This window comes from Miniopterus schreibersii, assembly GCF_964146895.1.
Source record: "Miniopterus schreibersii genome assembly, chromosome: 12".
Taxonomy (NCBI): Eukaryota; Metazoa; Chordata; class Mammalia; order Chiroptera; family Miniopteridae; genus Miniopterus; species Miniopterus schreibersii.
The window spans coordinates 65,160,485-65,185,621 of NC_138112.1; the positions used below are offsets into that span (position 1 = coordinate 65,160,485).

At 57.4% G+C, this 25,137-nt stretch overlaps 1 protein-coding gene across 5 annotated transcripts; it reads right to left on the reverse strand.

Annotated features, from left to right (window-relative positions):
- Positions 1–845: 845 nt before the first annotated feature.
- Positions 846–24,327, reverse strand: TNKS1BP1 (tankyrase 1 binding protein 1). 5 transcript variants are annotated; one of them, XM_081155270.1, is made up of 12 exons: positions 24,234–24,327; positions 21,180–21,288; positions 19,528–20,146; positions 18,047–18,116; positions 13,830–15,272; positions 9,772–11,915; positions 3,665–4,040; positions 3,218–3,368; positions 2,973–3,109; positions 2,110–2,267; positions 1,767–1,839; positions 846–1,306 (listed from the first exon to the last, which is right to left on the reverse strand). In XM_081155270.1, the coding sequence occupies exons 2-11, from the start codon at positions 21,271–21,273 to the stop codon at positions 1,779–1,781; spliced, it is 5,253 nt and encodes a 1,750-aa protein (XP_081011396.1). In that variant the 5' UTR covers positions 21,274–21,288; positions 24,234–24,327; the 3' UTR covers positions 846–1,306; positions 1,767–1,778. The 5 variants fall into 5 exon arrangements, with proteins under 5 accessions (XP_081011396.1, XP_081011392.1, XP_081011395.1 ...); XM_081155266.1 differs by having other exon boundaries at positions 3,218–3,371; XM_081155269.1 differs by lacking the exon at positions 24,234–24,327 and adding an exon at positions 22,964–22,981 and having other exon boundaries at positions 3,218–3,371.
- Positions 24,328–25,137: the final 810 nt, after the last annotated feature.

The window sequence follows — 25,137 nt, forward strand, 5'->3', positions numbered from 1 at the left end:
GTCAAATCCTCAAATTAAGTCAATAGCTACCATACCTCATTTTTTAAAAAAGAAGGCTAAGAAGCTCTAATCAGTGGGGTGACTTCTCAAAATGCAGCTGTAGTCTGAATTCAGTGACTCTGTTCAGGTCCCATCAAGGTGAGTCCACAGGAGCCTCTCCTTTTACCAAACCTCAGGGCAAGTCTGGGGAAATCCAGGATTACAGAGAGCTATACTCAGGGACAGTAGAATGACAAGGGCAGGGGCTTGGGTGGAGAAGGCCAGAATCCAAGGGAAATCCCAGAATGCATGGGCTGAAAGGCTAAAAGGATCCTTTACAGAAACCAACCCACTGGTGAGAAGGGTGAATTGTCACCAATATCCAGTTCTCTTTCTGGCCACACAGCTAAACATTTTCTAGTCACCCCTGCAGTTAGCATGGGCCATGAATTGAATTCTGGCCAGTGGAATGTGAGTTTCCCACAGCATGCTCCTCTCTCCACTGAATGCTGTGGAGGACTCCAAGGCCTCTGTAGATACCTGGCTGAGCCACAACAGGGAAGGTGCCTGGGATCTCTGAGGAACAAAGTGTCCCCACCACCAACCCACCCGGACTGAGCAAGTTTGTTTATGGAAAATAAACCTTTATATGTTAAGCTACTGAGATTTGGGGGTTGTATGAATCAGCAATCAACCTTTCAGAACCCATACACCTTCCTCAGGTACACCAAGTCAAGGAGTACAAGGGTAGTGGCACGTTCAACAGCAGAGTGAGCTCCTGGTGGGTCAGGGCTAGAACAAGCATTTCCCAGCCATAACCTTGGACAGGGGGATGGGGCACCATGACCACACACCACAACTGGACAGCACCAATTCCCAAAAAACTTTATTGTTTCAAGTGGCAAAATGTTATTGGTCTCTGTGGGACACCTGGCAGAGCAGAGGGAGACCTGGGGTGGGGCTGGGTTCCATCCATTACAAAAATCAAAGGCTTTTATAAAAAATGCTATAAATTGGTATCAAAAGAAAACCCAAGGGAGGCTGGAGGAGGAAGCAGAGAGGGAGGCGGGCAGAGAGCACATGGAGGGAGGACCAGAACCTTGGACCACTAATGATGGAATCCAGGCTGGAAACCAGGCCAGGAGAGAAGGTGTGGGAAAAAGTTGGGACGGTGATACAAAGTGCATAAATGTGCCTCCCCAGACGCTCCTCAGAGGTGGAGGGGGACAGAGGCTGTAGCCTGGGACATGGGGTTGGGGTTCCAGCCATCTCCTCGCCGGGGACCCCACAGGAACGGGCACTGCCTGAGACTGCTGGATGGAAGGACCTGCACCAGGAAGGAAGAGGAGAGCTCAGGGGAGCCGACCGTGGAGGTAGAGAGGCTTCGGCTTCCTTCCCATGCCTATCCTGTCTCCCCTACTCAGCCTCGTTGTAAGGTCCCTGGCACATGTCCCCAGGGTCCCACACCAGAAGGCTGGTGGAGCACACTCAGGACAGCCACAGGGCCCAGGGACCATCCCTGAGCCCAGGGAGGAAGGCTGGGATAGAAGCCCTCCTCCTCCTCCATCAAAGGCCAGATGACAACACCCTATTCAGTGGGCAAAACGGAGGGGAAGCCGAGGGACCCACCAAGTCTCTGGAACTTGGCTCCATCTGCCTGCTTCCAGCCCAGCAGAGAAGGAGATGGGGAGCAAAGGCGGGGGTGGGCGGCCGGCCTCCTGCGTCCCGCAGGGCACACCCTGCCCACCCCTGAACCCCAGCCCTGAGCCCCAAGGACATGCCCTCACCTCAGCAACTTCTCAGACTTTCTTCTTCTTCAGCTTCAGGGCTTGTAGCCAACTGGGCGACGACCCTTCTGACCTAGAAGGCACAGGGCAAAGGTTACAAAGTGAGCCCAAGAGAAGCCGAGCTAAATGAGGAGCAGTAGGAACAGGAACCCCCTTCTCCAACCAGAAGAGGCAGCCCAGGGCCCGGCTGCAGAGACGAGGACTCTGCCATCAACTTCCTACGGTGAACCTGGGGCACATCAGCCTCCTCCCCAAGCTTCGGTTTCCCTCCACAGGAAGTGGGGTTTCCCCTTTCAGCCCAAGACAGTGAGGTCCGTCAATGCCCTGAGTTCAGGTCACCCACCCTGAGGATTTCTCTGGCTTCGGAGGTAACACGAGGGGCTTCCCCAGCCCCGGGACCTTGCAGGACTTGGAGCGCTGGAACGCAGACTCCTTCTGGCTCGACTTGCTGTCCACCAGCTCCCCCTCCTCAGCTGAGCGGTTCCGGGGGCGCAGCTTGGCCTAAAAGACAAGTCCGGGTGCAGACAGATGTCAGTGGGACAGGTGAGAGAACTGAGAGAAGAGCAGACAGTCCCCAGAGTCAGGCTCAAACCCCTCTGCAGTCCTTTCACCCAGATGGACAGGAAGTCACCTAATGACAAATTTCCCGGAGAAGCACTGCCTTCCACAGTAGCCCCTTAGAGATACTGTTGAACTCAGGCTAACTCAGCTGGACAAAGTGGTGACTTCCAGCCCTATGCCTCTGGTCATTCAGTTGCCTCTGCCTGGAAGGCCTCCGAGCACCCCACCCTCTATAACCAACTCCTATGCATGCCTCAAAGCTAAGGGCAAATGTTACATGAGGCCTTCCCAATCTAGCCTCCCACCCCGCAGCACCTGTTATGAAATAACTTCTCTCTCTGAACAGGCCCAGCCCTTATCTGAACTCCCCATGACCCCTAACCTTCTCCTTTCCCCAGCACTAACTATGGACATGGCTATGTCCCCCACTATCCCCTGAGGTTCCGGGACATAGCACAGCTTTGCTCCTCCTTCCATCATTTAGCACACAGCGCAGGGCCCACTCGGGCCCTCACTGGGGCAGAATGAGAGGAGGAATGGGAGGAAGGGGGTGGGGAGATGAATAGAGAGAATGGAGAGAGAGCTGTATGCAAGGGGCCAGCTGGCCAGGTGGCTGGATGTGTTTGCTAAACAATCAGATGGTACCTTCAGGGCTGATGGGCTCAAGCCAGGAAAGAGGTTGACTTTCAGGCCCTTGGTGCCCAAGGACATCCGTGTCCTGCGGTTCTGAGGCTCCTCCACCACCTCCTCATCTGAAGATGGCACCCGAGAAGCTCGTGGCTCTGCAAGGGACCAGAGAGGGCTCAGCACAGACAGCAACCCCAGACCAGACATCTGCCACCCGGCACACCCCCACACATCGGTCCACACATCAAACACACTGGTCCTACCTGTAGAGTCCTGGAACAGGTGTGCATCCGAGTCTGCCGCCTCCGACAGGCCCAGGGTACCGCCGGGCCGGATGGCCGGTGCCCGGTGCCCACGCTTGCGCCCCAGGTTTGCACGGCTCCGATACACGGCACTGTCGAGGACCTCAGTGTCCTGCTTGGGACAACAGCAACACCACTGCCATCACTGTCCTGTGGTCCTGCCCCATCCCACGTGAGCTCTTCAAAAGCAGCTGGCTAAGAGCAGAAGCCTCCTGCAGCTCCGGGCCCCTTATTCATATAACTTGCCCACCACCCTTTGCCTACCAACCACTCTCTGCTTCCTGGAGTGAGACCACCCAGGGCTCTGAGCAGCCAAGGGAGCCCCAGGGACCAGGCTCTGGATCTACCCCCACCAGCCCCCCACAAAGCCCATCAACTGCCCCTGCCCTGGGCTCACCCTCCACTGACCTCAATGAAGGAGAAGTCCTGACTCGGGGAACTGGGGGAAGGGCCGGGTGGGGGTCGCCGAGGGGGCCTCATCGGGCCCTGCTCGCCCCGCCCAGCCCCTGCAGGGCCCCAGCTGCCATCCACCTCTTCTGTCCGGCTGGCTTCACCATCAGGCTGGGGCCTCCAGGAGGGCAGACGGTCCCTGCTGGGCTCCAGGGGCTCCCCTTGATCAGCACCTGCTGTGGTTCCTTCCTCTTCCGACAGAGTCCGCAGGCCCGAAGCTGAAGCTGCTGACTCCCGCCGGGCCACTGCCTTTGAGCTGCTGACAGCCAGCATCTCCTCCAGCAGGCCCTGGGAGGCAGAGGGCGGCGAGCGGGCCAGGCACCCGCCGCCGGGGCTGCAAAGGAGACGGACCAGAGGACAAGGTCATCGTGGGGCCACATCTCCCTCCTCCAAAGCCCCCTTCACAGGTCTGTCTCCCTTCTCCCCAGCCTCTCCCTCATTCCCATGCTTTTCCCAGACTCCTTCAGGGAGGACATGGCCAAGGCCACACACAACAAGGCAGAGGGGACGAGCTGGGCCAGCCTGGCAGGTGCAAATCCTGGGTCCTCTACTTATAAAACTTTGGGTGAGTTCCTTCACCTACGAAAGCTTCTAACTTTACAGTGTTGTTAGGAGCACGAGTCGCCATGCCTGGCACTCAGCATGTGCCCTACGAACAGCAGCTATTGTCACTACTGCCACCCATGCTGCTGATGCTGTCCTGTGTCCCTCCAGGGGCGCCTGCTTGGGCGCACACTCACCTTGGGACGAGCCGTGCACCCTCTTCAGTCCCCGCTCCCCGCCCAGGTCATCTTTCCCTACGCCCGTCTCACAGAACACGCCAGCCCTGCAGACTGCTGTGTATCTGGACACGCTGTTCCCTCGCCCTCCACGGGAAAGCTTCCCCGCTGCCCCTCCACTCTCTCTCCTTGAAGCTTAATGCCTCTGCTGAAGCTGGCCTGCTCCCTCCCCCAGCCCCCGCCCTCCTCAGCCCTGCAAGCCCAGGCGACACTGGTGCCAACACTGGTGCCAGCCCCCTCCACCCCCCACCCCGCCTCAGAAGCTGAGGTTCTTTGTCCCCTCTGCTAGTCTGTGAGCAACTCAAGGGCAAAGACACAGCCCCTTTTGCCTCTGTGCCCCCAGCACCTGGCCCAGGGCCTGGCCAGGAGCAGGACTAAGCGAATGTTTGCCAGGTGAATGAGAAGCTGAGTCACCTCGCATCTCAGTGCAGCTCAGGCATCTTCTGCCTGCTGCTCCCTCAAAACACAACACAAACACACATGTACTCTAACTTACACGCCGCACACGCATAACACACCAACACACTCTCCGCACACCTCATGCGGGACGGTGTGCACTGTTCACCTGCCACTCCCACAAGCAGAGCCACACCCCAACAAGCATGTGCACCCCCCACTCACGCCATGCACACGGGTGGGCATGGGAAGGCCTGGTGGGGCACAGGAGCCAGGCCTTGAGTTTCCCACCTCCCTGGAGGGAGAGAAGAGTGAGGCAGGTGAGGCAGTACCAGGGCCGGAGGGGGAGGGCTGGAGAGGACACGTGTCAGTCTGTCCTTCCACAAGCTGCTGACAGATGGAAATTAAAGCAGCCTGGGGAGGGAGGGAGGGAGGCAGCGGAGGAAGCAGCAGAAGTGCAGCAGCCCTGGATGGGGGCCAAAGCCAGCTCACCCTGCTGCTTCAAGCAGGGAGGCCTGGGTGGGAGGGAGTGCCAACGGCACCCCTCCCAGCCCAAGGAGGCCCTGCTCCAAGCCTCTCCCCAGGGTGGGGCTGAGAGCAGACTGAGGAAGGGCTGAGGGGATGTGAAACAGCAATGGGTGGGTGGAAGGGCCACATCCAGCCCTGGCCGGTGTGGATCGGTTGGTTGGGCGTCATCCAGTGCACTGAGGTTGCCAGTTCAATTCTCGGTCAAGGCACATGCCCAGGGCAGGTTGCGGGCTCGATCCCCGCTAGGGGGCGGGCAGAAGGCAGCCAACAGACGTTTTGCTCTCACATCAGCATTTCTCTTTCCCTTCCTCTCTCTCTAAAAACCAATAATTAGAAAAAAAAGAAAGACCGACATCCAGAGCGAGACCTGGCCCACACCTGGTGGGCAGAGGGCAGTCGAGGCTGTGTTGGCCCGGCGGAAGGCGATGGGGAGTGGAGAGCTGGGACGCCAGGCATACAGTGTGATCATCCCTGCTGGCCTGTCTAAACCCTACTCACCCCTCTCTTCATCGCCAGAGCAGCTTTCCTGCCTCTTGAGCACCCAGAACACCGATAACCTGAGCCCCTCCCTGGCAGGAAAGGGAGACAGGAGTAGCCAGGAACCTGTGCTGAGCGCTGGCACTCCAGGGCACATTTGGGCTCCATCCCCTCCTATGCCTGTGGAGCCACTCTGGGCCTCAGTGTCTTTGTCTGTAAAATGGGGATGGATAACAGAAGTACCTAGACTTTGCTGGGTTTGTTGGCAACAATGTGTGCACAGCACATAGCTAACACTTGATAAATTTTTAAGATAATCATCAACATCCTCAACACAGGTCCTGGCCTGAGGACCTGTCTCATCTTAAACCATCTGCACCCCTCACCCCATCTGGACTCTGAGTCTCCTGAGGGCTGGACTCTGTACAATCGCCCACCCTGACTCCAGGTGCAAACCTAGGGTATGGTATATAGTAGATCTGCAAAAAGTGGCTTCCCAGTGTTTTAGGCTCCAGTCCTGAGGAGATCAGGGCTGGAGCTGGAATGTTGTGTCTAAAGTGGAAGCAGCTGGTCTTGACCCAGAGACAGAAAGAGCATGCAGGGAGATGACCCCAAGTCTGGGGCCCAAGGGAACATGAAAGAGCTCATTGTCACAGGCCATGGGTCATGTGCAAGTCTCACTGCCTCCCTGGGCCTCAGTTTACCCACTCATGGAAGGAGGGAGCTTGCCTCAGTGATCTCTGAGGGTCCTCAGATTCTGTAAGAGCCCCAAATGACTGCAAGTTTCTACAGGCCCAGGGGGAGGGGCAAAAGATGACCAGGAGGCCAGAGAGGGGAGGGGGCAATGCACCAGCTCTTGGGGGCCCCAAGAGCGCCACTCCCACCAGACAGTGTGGGCCTAGACACAGAGGGGGGCTCAGCTCTCCCAACATTCTCCCTCACCCCATCCCCATTTGGGTCTTGTCACAGCTATGCTAGATAGCATTCCAGCCAATGACCACTGTGGGGGAACCCTTGTCCCACACAGGAACGGTGACAAAAAATGTCCCCAACGGCTTCACTTTATGAACACATCCATCCAAATCTGCAAAACAGGTACAACTACAAGTAGCAGGCATTTTTTCCGTGCTTACCAGGTGCCAGATAGATCTCTATCACTTCCCACGTGTTAACTCCCACAACCCATTGAGTACTGGGAGTAAATTACTCCCAAGTTCCAGGCGAGGAATCGGGGACCCTGAGAAGAAACTTGTCCAAGGTCACAGAGATGGTGCAGGAATCAAGACCCAAACCTGCCAGACAGGCCCAAACCTGCTCTGAACAGCCCTCAAGAACTTCTCATTACCATGGGAACCTCTAAAGTTTCCTTTAAAGAGGAACTTTTCAGAACGTAGAATTTCTTTAAACCAATTGCTCAGAACTCGAGCTCCTTGGATACTACTGACGTTTGGAAAACACTGTTAGAACAGTGATTTTCAACCTTTTCCATCTCATGGCACATCAAAACATATATTTTTTGCCAATTTGACCAAAAAAAAAAAAGTATACTTCTTTTTTAAAGAAAGAATCCACTTTTTGAAAACTGAGTTTAGAGAGAGTGGAAGGGAGAGGGAGAGGGAGATAGAAACATCAATGAGAGAGAAACATCATTGACCAACTGCTTCCTGCACTCCCCCTACTGGGGACAGCCCGCATCGTGGGATTCGAACCAGGGACCTATGGGTGCATGGGTCAACACTCAACCACTGAGCTGGGCCAGCCACGCAAAAATAGGTATAATCCTGATTCATTCACACTGGACAGCTAGTGTTGCGTTGGCCATTGTCATTTTTTTATCTGACGATCTCAAGGGGAGAAAGGTCAGTACCCCTGACTAAAGAGTCAGGTGTTGCATTTTTTGCTGGAGAAAGGTAAACATGTTTCCTTATTCTGCTTTAAAGGGTTGATACATGCTAACACACATGTACTCTAAGTCTCCAGGATGGCCACAGAGTACCCAGCACTTTCCAAACTTGTAACAGCCAGAAAACCTGTGATGGAGACCAAAGCTCAGGCAGCTGAGGACTCTGCTCCTCTGCCACTAACCTCCTGTTCCCCAACCCAGTCCCCTCACCTCTCCCACAGTCTCCCACTGGCCAGCCTCTCCCTCCATCCTAAACAAAGGGAAAGATACTCCCTTTCTTAAGAGCCATCCGATCTGGAGGGGAAAGATGGAGGGTGGTGGGCCCCACTGCTCGGTAGTCAGAGTATTGACACAGTGACCACCCAAAATCATTTAAAATAGAGAAGAAAAACACACCGTTGACTCTCTGACCTTAACACCCCTTCCCTTCCTGCTTCACCTGCAGCTGTGAAGATCAATGAGGTCAGATACGCAGCGGAGCACTGGGGACTGCAGAGTTCTGAGTCCCAGGAGGAGAAACCAGAGCGCCCACATTCCTCTGGCACCAGGAACGGGCACCAGGAACACTAAAGCTTCCTGAGTCTGTTAGAGAGTGAGGCTCGGGGAGGTCCAGGAGCCTCTGGACTCCCAGTCCCGTGTACCCATTCCCATCCCTGCAATCTTCACCCCCTCCTCATGTTCTTTCATCCCCCCCTCTACAGCCTGAGTCCAGAAGGCTCCCTCCTCAGCCCCCTGGACATCTTCCTGGCCCCATACTCTCTCTTTCTACACCACCACCACCCCCCGCCCACCCCAAGTCCCAAATGCCTTCCCAACCCTCCAACACCACCCCCACTCCCTCTATACCCTTCCTGGTCCCTCCTGTGCCCTCCCACTACCATCAACCCCTCCACCTAGAACACAGCCCCACCCCACACCTCCCTTCCCTTACTCCCTTGGCTGGTGAGAAGCTCCAGGGTTGGAAAAGGTCAACCTTTCTACTCAGTCAAGACAATGAAACCAAATCTCAGTGGATGGAAATGTTAACAAGAAATGCAATGCGTTGGGGTGGGGGGAAAGGATGACTGTATAAAAGGTGAAGAGAGTAGCCAAAAAACATATATACACAGCCATGGACACAGACAACAGAGTGGTGAAGGCCAGGGGAGGGGTGGTGGGGGCTGGGTGGAGGTGGGCAAAGGGGGGGGGGGGTGGAGAACATCTGTAACAGTGTGAACAATAAAATAAAAATTAAAAAAGAGATGCGATGCCTTTTTGCACCCTTTCCAGGTGTGAGATCACGTCAGTTGGCTTTAGAACATAAAATCCCCAAGACAAACTGGGTGGCTCGTGAAACTGCCAGTGTGCTCCTTTGGAAAGTTCTTTTTTCAGCCACTCTGTGCATGGAAGCCAATGTCATCGGGCTAGAGGCCAGGTACCAATGTCCCAATAGGGTTCCTAACCTATTGCTTCTCCTGGGCCTTAAAACGGGGCACGCAAGAAGCACCACATTCCTATCCTCTTAAGAGACAAGTGCCACTATCCACTCCACTCCAGACCAGAGTGGCCACGGCCAAGAAGACAGAGCCCTCCTTTCTACACCCAGGAAAGCATCCATAGTCCCTGGCCCAGGAGCACCTGTGGCTTCAGAGCCGAGGCCTGGGGAACAGCCGCTGTGCTCGAGCGGAAGCCACCAGAAACCATCCAGAGATGGGACATTTCCTCCAGCAGTCACAATGTAACCTCACCAAGGAAGCTTAAAGCATGGGCCGCAAGACAGTAACACCTCACACATCACGCTCACCATTCAGTAAAGGAACTCAACCTGTATGCTGGTGATGGTTCAACTTTTTTAAAAAGTCAAAATTCACAATCCAGACTGACACAATTTTCCAAAGAGTAAAAATCCTGGGGAGAGCCGTTTCTCCCCTCCTCAGACAGGTTGCAATTTCCCAGACAGCTGGCACACCTCCCCTCCCACGATGGGATGGCTGTCCCCTTACCTGGCTCCAAAGCCGGGGGCTTCTCCTATCTCCATTCCGGGGTCTTCAGGGCGGGTTTCCAAGGAAAGCGAGGAGTCATCTTCACCCTGGGTCTCTGGTCCACTCGTCTCACCAACCCCCAGCTCCCTGGCCTCCATGGGGTCTCTGGCCTCCAGACCAGGGCACAAGATGCCAGAGTCCCTAGGACCTAGCTCTGGGCACTGGCTGACTTCCCCCACCCCACGCTCCCTGGCTTCACTCCGGGCCCCAGAGAGCTCCACATTCCGGACCCCCAAGTCTGGGGTCCAGTCCATCTGCCCCACTCCACATCCTCGTGGCTCCCGAGAACTTCCAGTCTCTAGATCACATGGCACCTCCAAATTCCTCAGGCCCAGACTATCACCCCAGTCCACCTGGCCCACCCCCAGCTCCCTGGAGCTGCTACCTGCCCCCACAGCCATGTTCCTCAGGCCCAGGTCCGGTGTCCAGTCTGCCTGTCCCACTCCACGCTCCCTTGATGTGAGGAAGTCTCCAGCCTCCACACCTGACCAGTCGGTCTGCCCCACACCACTCTCTCTGGCCTGGCTGTGGCCTCCTGCCTCCCCCACCCCAGCCAAATCTCTGGCCCTCACCCCAATATCGGAAGTCCAGTCCTTCTCCCCAACTCCCATGCCCCTGGGCTCCTCAGAAGCCCCAGTCTCCAAATGGCTGGCCAGGTCCACGTCTCTCAAGCCCAGGTTATCTGACCATCCTATCTGTCCCAGGGCATCCTCCCTGGCCTCCCTTGAGCCCCCAGAATCCACACAACTGGACACTTCCAAGTTCCTGAGGCCCAGCTGGTCAGTCCAGTCCACAGGCCCAGGCAAGGTCTTCTCGGGAGACACGAAGTGGCCACCTCCCATCTTGCTGGAAGGGCTCAGGCCAGCACTGCCCACTCGGTCATTGCCAATGACGCCAAAATGATGGCTCCTCTCAGAAGCCTCCATGCAGAGGTCACCACTCCAGTCTCGCTGCTCTGGGCTGAAGGCCACCTCTGGCTGGGGGACAAGACCAAGGCTGAAGTCTCCAGCCCAGCCTCGCTGCTCCCTGTCCTCCGGGTCAGCATCGCCTGGGCTCTGGCTCCCTGCCCGCTGTCTCCCATGCAGCCCTCCAACCTCCTGGCTGGCACTGCTGTCCTGCCAGCTGCTCTGGTCTCTCTGTCCAAGTGCTCCATCCTGGGACTGAGGGGTGCTGGGGCTGAACAAGCCCCCAGACTCTCTCTTCTCTGGCTGGCCTGCGTCTCCGCTGTCCTCGCTCAGGCCATCTCCCCCACTCAGAATCTTCTCAAATTCCTCATCTTGCTGGTGGGCCTCCTCGGGGCCGAACCCAGCGCTCAGGGCTCTCGTCCCGAAGCCTCGGTCCTGCGAGCCGAGGGCCGTGGAGCTGCCCCGGCTGCTGTAGTCCCTCATCCAGGCACTCTTCCCGAAATCCTGGTCCGGCTGCTCAGCACCCTGGCTGCTGAAGATGCCAAGCGACGAATCTCTCTTCCCGAACTCCTGGTCCTGCTCGTCAGCATCCTGGCTGCTGTACCTGCCCAGGTGGTCCTTCTTCCCCACTTCCTGGCTTGGGTTGTCCGCCTCCTGGCCAGCATAAGTCCCCAAAGAATCTCTCTTCCCAAAATCCCAGTCCCGAAGGCTGGCCTCCTGACTGCTGTAGGAACCCAACGAATCTCTCTTCCCAAATTCCTGGTCCTGGAGTTCCGCATCCCGGCTGGAATAGGTGCCCTGGGAATCCCTTTTCCTGAACTCCCAGTCCTGAACATCCGGCTCTTGACTCTGCTGAGTGCCGAGCGGGGTTGGCTTTCCAATCACCCGGTCATGGGCTATGAGCCCCCCTGGGGCAGACACTCCGCTCCCCTTCGGGCTGCTGACCTCCACCTCTTCATGGCCGAGGATGCCACACCTGCTGACCCACTCCCTGGTGCTCCCTTCCCCCACTCCTTGCCCACACTTGCTGGACCAGTCCCTCTCTCCAAGGCCAGGGTCCCCTCTAGGGCTCGCACCCCCAAGGCCGTAGTCCCGGGAAGTGTCCTGGGACCAGCTGGAAGGGCTAAATCTGCTGGCCTGTGTGTCTGCTGCGATCCCAAATTCACTCTGCAGATCCTTCTGGGCCCAGCCAAGAAGTCCCTGGGAACCAGAAAGAGAGAGACAAAGAAACAATGCTTAGAGTCGCTCCAGAATGAGAGTCAGCACGTCTGGTGCCCAAGAGCGCACTCTGGTACCAGAAAGCTTGAGTCTATGTCCCAGCTGTGAGACCCTGAGCAAATCACTTAACCACTCTGGGCCTCAGGGTCCTCATCCTTAAACAGGGATAACTCCTACTGCAAGGGCGGTTAAGAGAGGGTTAAGCAAGATCACTTAAGCCAAGCACTCAGCATAGTGCCAGGCACACAGAGCACTCAGCCACAGCAATGGGTTCTCAATAGATGACCCTGAGGTCATGTTTACAGCCCTTGGGCAATATGTGGCTACCTGCCTGGAGATAGGTGGCCTGGCCTGGGGCAGTGGTCTCACAGTGGTGTAAAGCACACTTTCCTTGGGACAGGACAAGACTCAAAGCCCCCCCACAACCTCCTTTCCACTGCTAGACCCCACCACCACCCCAGCCCATCTAGTCCCCATGAGTTCCCAGCCCCTCCCTCCCTAAGGAAAGCACCCTCTGCCCAGCCCTTCCCAGCAAGACCTCACAGCCATCCCTCAGCCCCTGAGGGAGACAGGAGGGACAGCCTCTGGCTCAGGCTAGCGAAGCTCCCAGCCAGGGCTCCACACCCCACACTCCCTGACTCACTCCTGGGGGCGGGTGAGCCCCGGCCTCAGGGCTGTGGAGCCGGCCGGCTTCATCCCGCAGCGCCGCGTTGGCCAGCAGCCTCTCCAAGACGGACATGCAGTGCTCCCCGTCCCCCAGCTGGGCCATGGCCCCTGCCCCCTACACCCACCCCGGGCAGCTGGGACGGCAGGAGCCCCTGGGCAGGGCTGGGGCGCTGCTCCCCTTCGCCTGGACCTGTCCGACAGCTCTGGCTCTGGGCTCACCCTGGCCCTGCTCCCTCTAGAGCAGCTGCAGCTCTCGTGGCCCCGCCCAGAAGCCAGTTGAGTCACCCACATCCCGGGACAGACACACCTACTGCAGGAACGAGCTGGGTCTTAAGTCCTTCCGGCTCCTCCTCTTCCCCCCCCCCCCCCAGAGGCCCCTAGCTCCTCCTTCCTCCCAGCCCAGCCCCAACCAGCCCAGGCTGGGCCTGAAAAATACATTTCAAAAGCCACCTGGACCCCAGCCCTTAAAATCAGAGGAAGTGTGGCAGGAGAAAGGGCCCAAGCCCAGCCACCAACTCACTAGGTCATTTTGCACAAGGCTCGCCAGCTCTGTCTACAAGGCAGGTCTTGAGCTCAACAGCAATAATGTTCATAAAAGCCAACACTTACTAAGCACGCACGAACCAGGTGCTATTGTCAGTACTTTACAGGTATCATCGCTCATTTAGTCTTTGCAGTCACCCTATGAGGTAGAGTTCATCACTTTGTCCCCGTTTTACAGATGCAGAAACTGAGGCACAGGCAGTAAAGTAACTTGCTCAAGGTCACACCTGGGCAAAGAGCAGGTGAACCCAGACCGTCAGGCTCCAGCACCCACGCTCTAAGTGGCCTCACTCCACTGCCTTTCACAACACTGGCCCTAATAATGGCCTCAACACTCAGTCTATGTCAAGCACTGAGTGAGTTCCACATCTCACTTTACCTGCAGCACAACCCTACGAGGCAGGTGTTGTTATGAAAGGACTCTGAAACTTAGAGGTTAAGCTTAGGGCACACTCCCAAAACCACTCAGCTAGCGGATGCTGGAATCAGATACAAGGTCTCGCACCATCCCGTAGCCCCTGCTGTCAGCTCTGCCAGACTGTGCAGCCGTGAGGGGCACACCCATAGGTGCCTCGCTCACAGCCATACCCCAAACTCTTGGCACATAAAGTCCATGCTGAAAGACTGAAGCCCACCGAAGCCCCGGCTTCCACCCCGAGGCCCCGCCCTCCCTCTGCCTGTCCTCACCTCGGAACAGGCACTGGGGGCCTGTGTGTCCCTCAGCTCAGATCCCGCTCCCCGCCGTGCACTGCCAGCACTGGGTGGTGGCGAAGCCAGGAGGTCATCCAGCCAGCGGGAGCTGCTTTCAGGGCCTGCAGGCTCGGGGGACACCCTACAGGGATCCTGAGCCTCTGTCCTAGCTTGAGTAGTCTCAGCCCGGGCCAGGGTCATGGCCTCCTCCTCAGCAGGTAGTGCCTGCCCAGGGTCAGGGGTGTCAGCAAAGAGGACACAGGGCTGGTCAGCGGGTGCTGGCTGCCGCTGCCCCAGGATCGGCTCCAGGACGGGCAGGGCAGCCTCCCTGGTGGCCAGAGGAAGTAGGGACTCCTGTCTGGTCAAGGGCTCCCGCTCCTCATACCTCTCCTCTGCCTGTAGCAAGGCCAGTTCAGGTGGGTCTCCTGTTGCTGGCGGAGGCTTGAGGGGCACAGCTGGGGACGGAGGCAGACTCTCCCCATCACCCTCTTGGGTTGGGGAGATGCCCAAATCATCTGACTGCACCCAAGAACCAGGCCTTCCTGGTCCCTCTGGAGCTGACCAGGCCCCTCGCCCCTGTTGGAACACTCCCTCCTGTTTGGATACAGCCCAGTCGCCAGCCTCAGTGGCCCCAGCCTCCGCAGTCACAGCCTCAGCCTCTGCAGCAGCAGCCTCCGCGGCTTCAGCCTTCGCGGCGGCCTCAGCCTCTGCGGCCTCAGCCTCTGCGGCCTCAGTGATGGGAGAGGGAGGCGGGGAGTCCAGCCGCCACACCCCTAGACCTGAAGGCCGAGTGGGGAAGGTCCACTCAAAGGACTGTGACAAGCTCCAGTTGGACTCTGTCCCAGTTCCAAAGGGACGATCCAGGGCTGACTGGCTCCCCTGGGTTTGGGGCAGGTCAGCCAGTGAGCCCCCCAGCTTCTGGTCTTGGTCAGGGAGCCGGAGTACACCTTCAGAAAATCGGCGCTGAGCCAGGCCAGTGGGGCGGAGTTCTGCTTCACCCCTGGCCATCTCCTCGCCAGATGGCAACGTCCGATCAGGATCAAGCAACTCACCCCCCTCCATCAGGGGACGGGGCGAGATGGCTGGATGCTGCTCTGGGCTGTGGCGCCCTGAGACCTTTTCCATGGGAGGGCTGCTGGGTCTGGGGGCATCTGGGGCTTCCAAAGTAGGGATCCCTGGGCTAGGGGCATGGCAGGAGCCCTCATCAGGGAGGGCCACAGCTGGGGATGCTGGAGTCGCAGGGAGGCAGGGAGGAGGCCCGGAAGCTGCAGGACTCTGGACTTCTGAAAGATAAGAGCGGCGGAGAGGGCTCTCGTCGGGTGAGTGAAGTCGGGGAGACCCAGGGGCTGGGCCCGAGACTTCAGCAGGGAGGCCTGGGCTGGTGATCCCTCCATTCTCTGCGGTGGGGCCTGGACTTGAGGGGACCCAGGGCTTGGAAACCTGCAAGAGAAATGTTGAGAGCCATCACTCGCCTTCAGGTGGGTGGGGGAAGCCCCTGCCAACCCCACATGGACCACAGGTCAGGTGCTTCTACACCTGTCACTCCACAGACAGGAGGAGAAAACTGGGATGCCTCTCAGGACAGTTGGGAAAGGCCCCAAGTATTAGTTAGGGTTCCTTAAGCTTCTCAGGGTTCTCGGCCCCCTCCTTTAGAAAACACACATAGCCCTATTCAGGTAGTATGACCCACATCACTTCAGGAGGTTCAAACCCTCCCACCCACCCACCCCAAAGCTCATCGAAGGGTTTCCTAAGAGTCCATGGTTCACAGTCAAGAACACTTGCTTTACAAAGGGAAAAGGAAATTTGGGAATCTAACTCTCTGGGCATGTGGGGATTCTGCCTCACAGCAGAACTCCAAGCCCAGCGCAGCTCCAGACCAGCTCCCAGGAGCAGCTCAGTGGGGTGTGGAGCTGCCCACCCTGCTCGGTGCACCCACAGGTCCCAGTGCTGCCCAAGGAAGTGGTTAGGCCTCGGGCTTCAGGCAAAGGCACTGGGGGACGTGAAAGGCCCTGGCATGGAGTCACCCAGCACTGCCTCTCATAAACTGCAGGATCTCCCATGTGGTGGTCACTTGGCTTCTCAGCTGCGGACTTTGCTTCCCTGAGAACACAGAAGCTAAGGCAGAGACCACCCACACCCTGCTACCTGAAGTGATCCCAGACAGTGACCTGTCCTTGCTCAGAGCTAAGGCCAACCCCACCCCTGGCCTCTGTGTCATTGACTTTTCCTCCTCTCCTGGATCATTTCCATCAGCACACAAACTGCTCTCAGTTCTTCCGCCGCCCAAAAAAAGAGCACTCTTACCCTCCCCTATGTCTCTACCACCCATTTTCTTGAACATGTCTGCATTTACTATCTCTCCCCATACTTTGTCCCATTCTCTCCCACACCTGTCCCAAACAGCTTCTTCCCGCACCTCACCACCTAATTGCTCTTGAAAAGGTGACGATGTCCCCCTGTAGCTAAGTCCCACTCTGAGGGCTCACCTTCCCTGACCTGTGCAGCGTGTGACAGCGGACGCGCCCCCTGGCTGACAGGCCCTCCTCCCGGTAAGGGAGGTTGACTTCCCGGGCCTAGGACTCCACCCTCGCCAGCCTCCCTCCCACCTGGACGCTGGGCTGGGCCCCAGTCATCTCCCCTCCAGTGCCTCACCCAATCCAGCGATCTCAGCTGGTCTTAACTGGTCTTAACTACATCTGTACTCCAATGAGTCCCTGGAACTCCAAACTCAAAAAGCCAGCTGCCCACTTGACATTTCCATATGGATGTCTAAAAGGCATCTCAAATTCAACTAATCCAGAAGCAAGCTCCTCACATCTCCTCCCATCCTGCTTTACCCCGAGAAGTCCCCATCTCACTAAACGGTAACCTCATCCTTCCGGTTGCTCAGGCCAAAAGCCCTGGTGTCATCCTTGACTCTGTGCATGCATTCTCTCTCTCTCTGCCATCAATCTATCTGCAAATCCTGTCCCCAAATTCACCTTCAAATTCCACCCAGAGGGACTACTTCTCACCATCCCACCACAGGCTACCTCCAGGGTCCACCACCTCACCCCTGGATTATTCCAACAGCCCCTCATCTGGCCCCTGCTGCTGCTCTTAGCTCCCTGCAACCAAGAGGGCAAGAAGCCTCTTTATACCTCTCCTCCAAACCCCTCAACGGCTCTGCCCCTCTCTCAAGCCAAGGTCCTCCCAGTGGCCCACAAGGCTCCACAGGATCCCTCATCGCCTCTCCATCCTCACTACCACCCAGCTCCTCCCCTCTCAGTGATCCGGACAGCCTGGCTTCCTTGCCAAGAAGGCCCTGAGTCCTTTGTCCTTGTAGCTGCTTCTGCCAAGAATGTTGTTCTCCAAACATCCACACAGCTCACTCCCTCACCTTCTTCACAGCAAGGCCTTCCCAACTACCGTCATCCCAGATCTCGCTACCTTCTCAGTCTCCTTAGCGCCTGTCTGACTACATAGCTGCTAGCTCACAGGGTTGTCTGGGTTCATGCTGGCCTCTTGCACTGGAAGATGAGCTCCCAGAGAATAGGGACGGTGCCTGTTCCGCTCCCTGCTATTTCCCCAGCACCCTGCTCATAGTAGGTGCTCAACAAATATTTGTTAGACAGATGAATGGAGTCAGGTCTCCATCAGTGAACAGACAGGACAGCTTCTATGAGCAAGAAGGGCTCATATACTCAGGAAAGCAGGCTGACTGTCTCCCAGCACACTGTGGGGAGAGATGGGGATTAACAGGAAATCCCCAAGGAAGGACTTTTCCTTGGAACCCTGAGAAGGCAGCCCAGCCAGGAGAGCACTAGAGTCAGACAATGCAGATCCCGCCTCAGCCCCTGGGTAAGTTACTTAACCTCGGTGAGCCTCTCATGTGGGAACAACAGGCCTACTAGCTAGAGTGATCCCAAGGACCGAGCTAGTTAGCATTCCTCGAACATGCCCAGCACACAGTAGGTACGTGACAACAGCAGTTGTCACGGATAATTACTCTTTAAAATAAGCAGTTTCATGGCCTGAACCACACTTGATCAAGAGCACTGGCCTGGGAGTCTGAGAAATCTGAGTCCCAGGGCCAGCCCTTGGGCAAGTGACCTCCTCCATGACCCTCAATGTCCCCATCAGAACTACAAAGAGATAGAACAGATGATCTCAGATGACCCTTCCAGCTCTACAACACTCTGATTCCAAATCATAACAGGAGGATAACTCACGTCAGTAGGTGGCTCAGAGCTGGCCGGCTGAGCCAGGTCCCCATTGAAGGCCCGGTCCAAAGGGGGGCTCCTGAGAGGGAGACAGACAGGAAATGGAGGCACAGAATTATGACAGATGAATAACTACCACCACCACCCCCAGGCATTTCTGACTGAGCCCGACCTGGGGCCACTGGAGACAGAGAAGCTGTAGTTTCCATGGAGAAAATGGCCCAGGAGATAGTGCCTATTCCCTACCTGCACACCAAGGGTTAAATTCCCCCACCCCTTTAGAAAAAGCATTCCCTCAATGATTCCCTCAAAGATAATCCCTCCTTCCTCTAGCCCCCAAGGGGTTAATGTTCTCCTCCAGCCAGGGAGTACAGCTGGCTGGACGGCTCTGCCAATACTTCTTGAAGGCTCACAGGGGGAGGGAAAGGGGGAAAGAGTGAATTTCCAAGGCTCAAGTTGTTCCTCCTCTTAAACTCTGCTTGGAGCCACAAGAAGGGAAGACAGAGGGCTGAACCCAGCCTAGGAGCCCGGGCCTGGGACAAAGAAGGGTTAATTGGGAGCCCTACCCTCCAGGTACTTTCAGGTGAGAAAAGGGCAAGGCTGGAGGGCCAGGTAGGGCAGAGGCCTTCAGCTTTGGGCTCAGCCCAGACCACAGCAGCCCAGCCCTCCACAGCAGCAGGAAGGGGAGGGGGGCCTCTGGGCCCAGCAGGGCCCCCAAGGGCCCAGGGGGCCAACTGCGCCTCAAGAGGGCTCTCCCTGCCCTGGGGATGACCTCTATGCAGCTGATAGCACCTGAGATCCCTCAGCCTCTGCCTCCAAGGCCCTGTGCCTACCACACCAAGAGGCACCTCCTAGCCAGCCTTCGTTTACACTGGCACCAGCTCTGGAGAAGTGTCTCCAGCCTCGCCGTAATCTCTGCTCGGTGACACTAGCTGGCCTGGCATCAAGGTGTGTTCACATCTTATCTCTCTCATCGGTCTCCTGCGGGCAGACTATGCCCTTCCCATCACTCACGAGCACCTGGCACACTGCTCCGCACACAGTAGGAGCCAGAAGTTAAGAGCACACGCTCTGGAATCAAACAGACCTGAATTCAAACCCCAGCTCTGTCTTAGTTGCCGAGGAACCATGGTAAGTCACTTCTGAATCTCAGTTCCCTCCTTTCTAAAATAGACCTAATATTCCGTTCACTAAACAGAATGGCTGTGGATTAAATGAGGCAAATTCAGCTCTTGGTATAAAAATAATAATAAACTTCCATACTGTGCATTTGTACTCTATCATAAACGTGCATCAGCTCTGTAAAGAAAATTGTAATTGTGAAGAGAATACAGTCGCAACGCTGTCTGCTGGCGGAAAGCTTTGTCTTAGACCGGGTCTGACTGCACTCACAGCACGCACCTAACCTAAGAGTGAAGGTCACAGTCCCAGATGGGGCCACCCACGTAGTCCTCTAGAACGCAACAAAACAGATGCCTCCCAGCCCTCACCTCTCCCCGGGGGACTGGCGCTCTGTGGGACACTTCACAGGTCCCTCCTGGGACCATCCCCTGGAGAGGGTCCCACCACCCTCATCCATGGGACCAGCAGCCACGCCATAGGTCCTGGGGCCGTATCTCGAGCTGCCATCATGGTTAAAAGTGAGGCGGGAGCCCCAGAGGCGGTCAGAGCTGGTGGGGACCTCCTTCCGCGGCTGCTCCATCTTGGCCAGGATCTCTTCCACCGTGGTGGCCGCAAAGCGCTCGGAGGCTGGACGGAAGGGGGCAGGGGCCTTCCGCACACCTCCTGGGGCAGCACATCGAGCTGGGGGTGTCAAGGGAGGCATCTCTTCTTTCCCAGCCTCCTCTTTTCCAGGCTCTTGGGTGGCTTCTCCTCCAGCAGCGGTCTCAGCTGTTGGTCTTGGTGCAAAGGGAAGGGGACGCCTGCTGCCACCATAGGGCTGGGGTCCTGCCAGCATGTTCATCTTCCGGGCAGAAGGCAGCTCGGCCAGGGGACCCCGGGGGGGCCGAGGCCCAACAGACACCAGCAGGCTGGGCTTGGCAGGCAGGGCTGGCTTGGTGGGCAGGGCCCGTGGTTTTGGCTTGACAGGAGGTTTGGCCCGAGGGTCACCTACCAAAAGGAAAGGGTTGGTTGGGGTGGCTGTCAGAAGAACCAGGAAGCAGAACTTCATCTACCACCCTATTAACTCAAAATGTTGACAACATTCTAGGTACAAGCCAAATGTCACCTCTTCCACAAAGCCTTCCTTGATTTTCCATACATATCCCAGAAGCACCTTCTGTCTCCAAATTCCCAAAATGTTTAGTCAATCCCTCCTATAAGCTAAAGCTATTTGAGGGCCCAGCTGGCACCTTATTTCTCCCTGTACCCTACTTTGCATCTAATACATGTTCTTATCAAATAAATGAATGAATGAGCAAATGAGCCAATAAATGAATGCCTACCTACCCACATCAAGCAGTCAGCCCACCATTTCCCTAGTCTGGTCCTGTCCTTTGACAGGACACTCTACCATCCTACCATCCCACAGTAAACCTTTTATCCCAGCTGAGCCTCCCCACTCTGCCTCCTGGCTGCCCCTCCCCCAGTACACACCCAGGCCACCTCCCCACTGTCATCCGGTGTGTGATGAGGAATGCAAACTTACTATTGACCTAACCCACACAGAAGTAAATCTGCTACAGGAAAAAAAAAAAAACCAGGAACCTGCCTTCTATGTAAGGCATTCCAAAGCCAAATAAAAGACCTTAGAATTACTCATTGCCATGGTCCTTCTAATAGAAACCTCTATCACTCACTCATTCAGCTCAGCCTAAGAAAGGAATGTAGGCAGGAGCCAGGAGGCCTGGGTTCAAACCCCCAAGGTGCACGTCATGTCTCACCCAGGCCCCAGTCTCCTCTTAAAACACTCGGCTTTATCCACAGCGTTTCGAAGGTTAGGCTGTAGATCTAAGACCTCAAACAGTTCTAAAGAGTTTCACCAGGAACTGAGACCCTTTCATACTCACCCTGTACTCCTCCCTCCCTCATTCCACCCCAACAGAATCATCCCTCGCCCACTCCTTCCCAGACAGAATGGGGGTTCAGCCTCTGCTCCTCTCACTGTCCTCCCAGCCACCCCACTCCACCCATAGGCACCTACCTGGCTCAGAGCCAGCAGATACCAGCTCCTCCTCCATCTCCAGGGGTGGTGGGGAAGCCATGGCTGTGCCTTCCCTGAGAGCAGACACTTTCATCACATGCGGCAGAACCTGCGTGGGAATTGGAAGCAGAGGGGTGTGAGCCCGGGCAGCCAAAGACCCAGGAAATGAGAGAGAGGAGAAGGCAAGAGGGTTGGGCGTTGGCAGGAGGCTTGGCCAAGGGAAATCTGCTACTTCCAGCAGAGGCAGAGTGTGGGACAGGAAGAGGTAACTCCAGAGGGGGTGGGGCGGTCAAGGGAGGTCCCCAGCAGCCTATCCTCAGCTCTTCCCAGATCATTCTCCAACTCTTGTCTCCTAACTCCAAAGTCCTGGAGCTTCAGGGAGCTGCCTACTCTTCCCTCCCCTGCTGAGCTCTCCCAGACACCCCACTTACTGTTCCCAGGGCACCCCTTGGGTGCAGCAGCCAGCTCGAGGTATCTACTCAAGGGCAAAGCAAGAGGGCCCAAAGTCTGAAGCCTCTTCGTGAATCACCTCATGGGAGACGGGAAAAACCCGCTCCTCCCCAACCTGGGGCTCCACCCCGCTGCCAGCCTTCCCTTTCCCGCGCACCCTCCTTCCCTCCCTCCCTCTGGCAGCTGGGAGTGGTTCCGTCTCCCCCTTCCCCCCTCCTTCCACATCCCTGCTCCGCTCCCGCCTCCCTCAGAGCTGTCTCATCCAAACACGGAAAAATAAGGAATAAGAAGTAAACATCTGGAATACATTTTTTTTCTTTAATTTCTCAATTGCTTTGGCTTCAGCTCGGAATTTGATGAGGTAAAAGCCAGGGCCTAGTCCTGTTGCCATAGCAATGGCCTCCCACTGGATTTCCAGAGCCTCGCCAAGAGAAAGGAGGAGGGCCCAGGCCTGGGCTGGGAGAATGGGACAGGGCCCCAGAACATCCAGGGGGTGGGGTGGCCTGGGGGGGACTCCCTGGGGTTCCCCCTCCTCAGACAGTCAGGGTAAGACAGCCACAGCCTATGAACTGGGGATGCTTGGGCAGCCGGCACCGGCCTAGGAGTGGCCTGAGGGGTTTTGAGGGGCAGAAGAAAATTTTAAACCAAGTGACACAGCCCTACAGTAGAAGCCAATGGGTGTCCCTCCTCTAAGCCTGTACCAGGAGCAAGCCCGGGGTCTGATTCAATGCCTGCTGGGTCTACCACTGTTTAGCTGTGTGCCCTTAGGCACCATGCTTACTTCTCTAAGCCTCGGTTTCCCTATGTGAAAAGTAGAGTTACCAAGATTGTTGGGAGGCTTACGGGAGAAGATGCCTGCAAACTATTTAGCATAATGCCTAGCACATACCAAGTGCCCAATAAATGTTGGCCATTATTAATACAATTCCACTCAGTGTCACCAATGAGCCACCTTCCTTGGTAACCACCTCCTCTCCCCAGACCATTCCTCCACTCCCACAGGGCCCGGTCAAGTCACCTGTTCTTCAGACACTCCACCACCTCCTCAGTTCTCATCCTGGCTCCCGAAGCACCATCCCACCCACAACACCCCCGAACCCCCAGGCCCACCAGCCTGGGGGACAGAGTGCTGGTCCCTCTAGTTCCAAAGGAAGGGGGACGTTTCCTATCACATGGCATGCAGAGCCCCTGAGGACAATCTAACCCCCTCCATCCTGCAATGGGTACTGCCTTCCTCAGTCACCCGCTCCAGCTGGCCTGGGAAGGCAGGGCCAAGTCCCACGAAGGGCCCTCGGATGCCCAACCTTTGCAAAACCTTCCCACCCACTTCCCACCTTTGACCCCGCCCCAGCTTGTTTCAAAGGTGAGAGACAGTCAAGAGAAGAGGGTAGAGAGAAACCCAGGACCCTCAGTCCCCTGGTCTGCCCACTTCCACGGAGCACGGCTCTCTGTGGGTGGGTGAATAACTGTGCAGAGCCAGTCCAAGTGTGCGTGGGGGAGGGGCGCGACAGGAAAAACAAAATTAAAACACACGACCGTTTCCTTGTCCTTGAACATTATTACAAGGAACACGGTGTGGTTAGAAATGGAAGCGAGCTGGCCCAGAACCGGAAAGCTCTTTCACCGTGGGGCCTGACGGACGCCTCTGCAGCGGGAGAGGGCTCAGCAATGAGGTGGGGTCCTGGCTTCCCCGACTGAGGAGGTGCCCCAGCAGCTCCAGGGCCCCAGCCAGGAAACCCAGGTGCCCGAGGCCGAAGCCAAAAGCTGCAGAATCACAGCGGCTCTGAGCGCTCCCCACCCCAGGAATCAGGGGGAGACTAGCTGACCCCCGGGAGCAAAGGCTGCCACAAGGGCTGGGGAGAGGTGGGGTGGCTGCAAACCGGGGCAGGGGCCCCAAGAGACGCCGGCGCGGGCGGGGTCGCCTCCGAGGACCCGAGGATCCCCCGCCGGATCCAGACCCGGAGAGATCGGCGGGGACGGCATTGCTGGAGGAGGGCGGGCCAGCGGGAAGGCGGAACAGCCCGGCTGGGGGCCGTCAGGAGGGGCCCAGTGGGCAGCTCGGGACACAGAAGGGACGGCGGCAGCCGAGGAGGAGGAGGAGAGGAGGAGGAGGAGGAGGAGGAGGAGGAGAGGGGGCGGGGGCAGGAGCGGAAGACCGGGGCGCGGGATGCGAGGCAGCGGGCGAGGAGACCCGGGACTGAGGACGCTGACCGGCGGGGGCGGGCTGGGGCGGCTGGGGGCGTGCCAAGGGATCCGGGGGAGGGGGCTCGCGCGGACCCAGGAGGAGGGGGAGGCAGGAGTCCCCCCGGCAGCTCCGCCCGCCGCCCGGCCCCGCCTCAAGCCCTCGCCCCTTCCCCCCTTTCTTCTGGCTCAGCCAGCACGAGCCACGGGCCGTGCGCCCTCCGCCCCCGCGCACCAGCGCCAGCTCCCGCGTGCCCTTCGCTTCCTCCGCGCCCCTGGCCCCTGCAAACTTTCTGCTCACCGCCCCCCCACCTCAACCCGAGATCCGCCTGGAAAGCGCCCACTCCCTCCCTGCCTCTCCCCCGCCCCCAACCCTGGACCCCGCCCCCTCCTTCGCCCTCCCGCCTGCTCCCGCGCACTCACGCGCTCCCCCGGGATCCGGCTCCGCTCCCCTCGGGCTCGGCGCCCCGACGCTCGTCTCCGCCACGGCCGCCGCTGCAGCCGCCGTCACCGCGGACCGAGCCAGTACGAGCCGCGGGGGGGCCCGCCCCCGGCCCCGCCCGGGACCACGCCCCCGGAGCGCCTCATGAATATCCATGAGCCAATGGAAACCCGGAGTGCGAAGCCCGTGCCGAACTCGCCTGACCGTATGCAAATAGGCTCAGCCCAGGTACTCAATTATTCATGAGCCTCGCAAATAAGGGGCCCGCCCCAGGATCCGACCCGGTGAAACTGACGCAATTCAGCCGCTAATAGCGTTGGGGCAAAATGGCCACCGAGACGACTGCCTAGAGAGGAAACTTAAGGCGGACGGCCCAACACTCAGGCGCAGCGGCCCGAACTGATTGCAGCACCATAGAGTCAAGGCGAGAAAGAAGGTAACCACCGGCGGACTGGAGAGACTTCCTGTGGCCGACACCTGGGAGCCTATGCAACGTGGCCGTCCCACGTGTGTAAACTCGGATTTAGAGCCACCATGAGAAAGACTGGAAGCTCTACTTTCCTCACTAATCCTCCTTACCTCCCGTTATGCCCTCTTCCCAGATACAAATTCTCCCTGACCTCAAAATTTGGTGCACCCCTTTTCCTCCCAAGCTTCACCCCTACTCCACACCTTTCCTGCCCCCCATCAGACTACCCCCACCCCCACCCCGCTCATCCTCCCCGCTCTCCAGGCTCAGGTTTCCCTTCTCCTGGTTGCAGAGGCCAGTCAATCCTGATTCTATTATCTAAAGCCTTGGAAGACCCTTGATTCATAGGTGATTAAGGATGGAGCCAGCAGCTGCCTCCCCTTAGCTTGGCTAATGGAGTGAAACTGTGAGAGAGA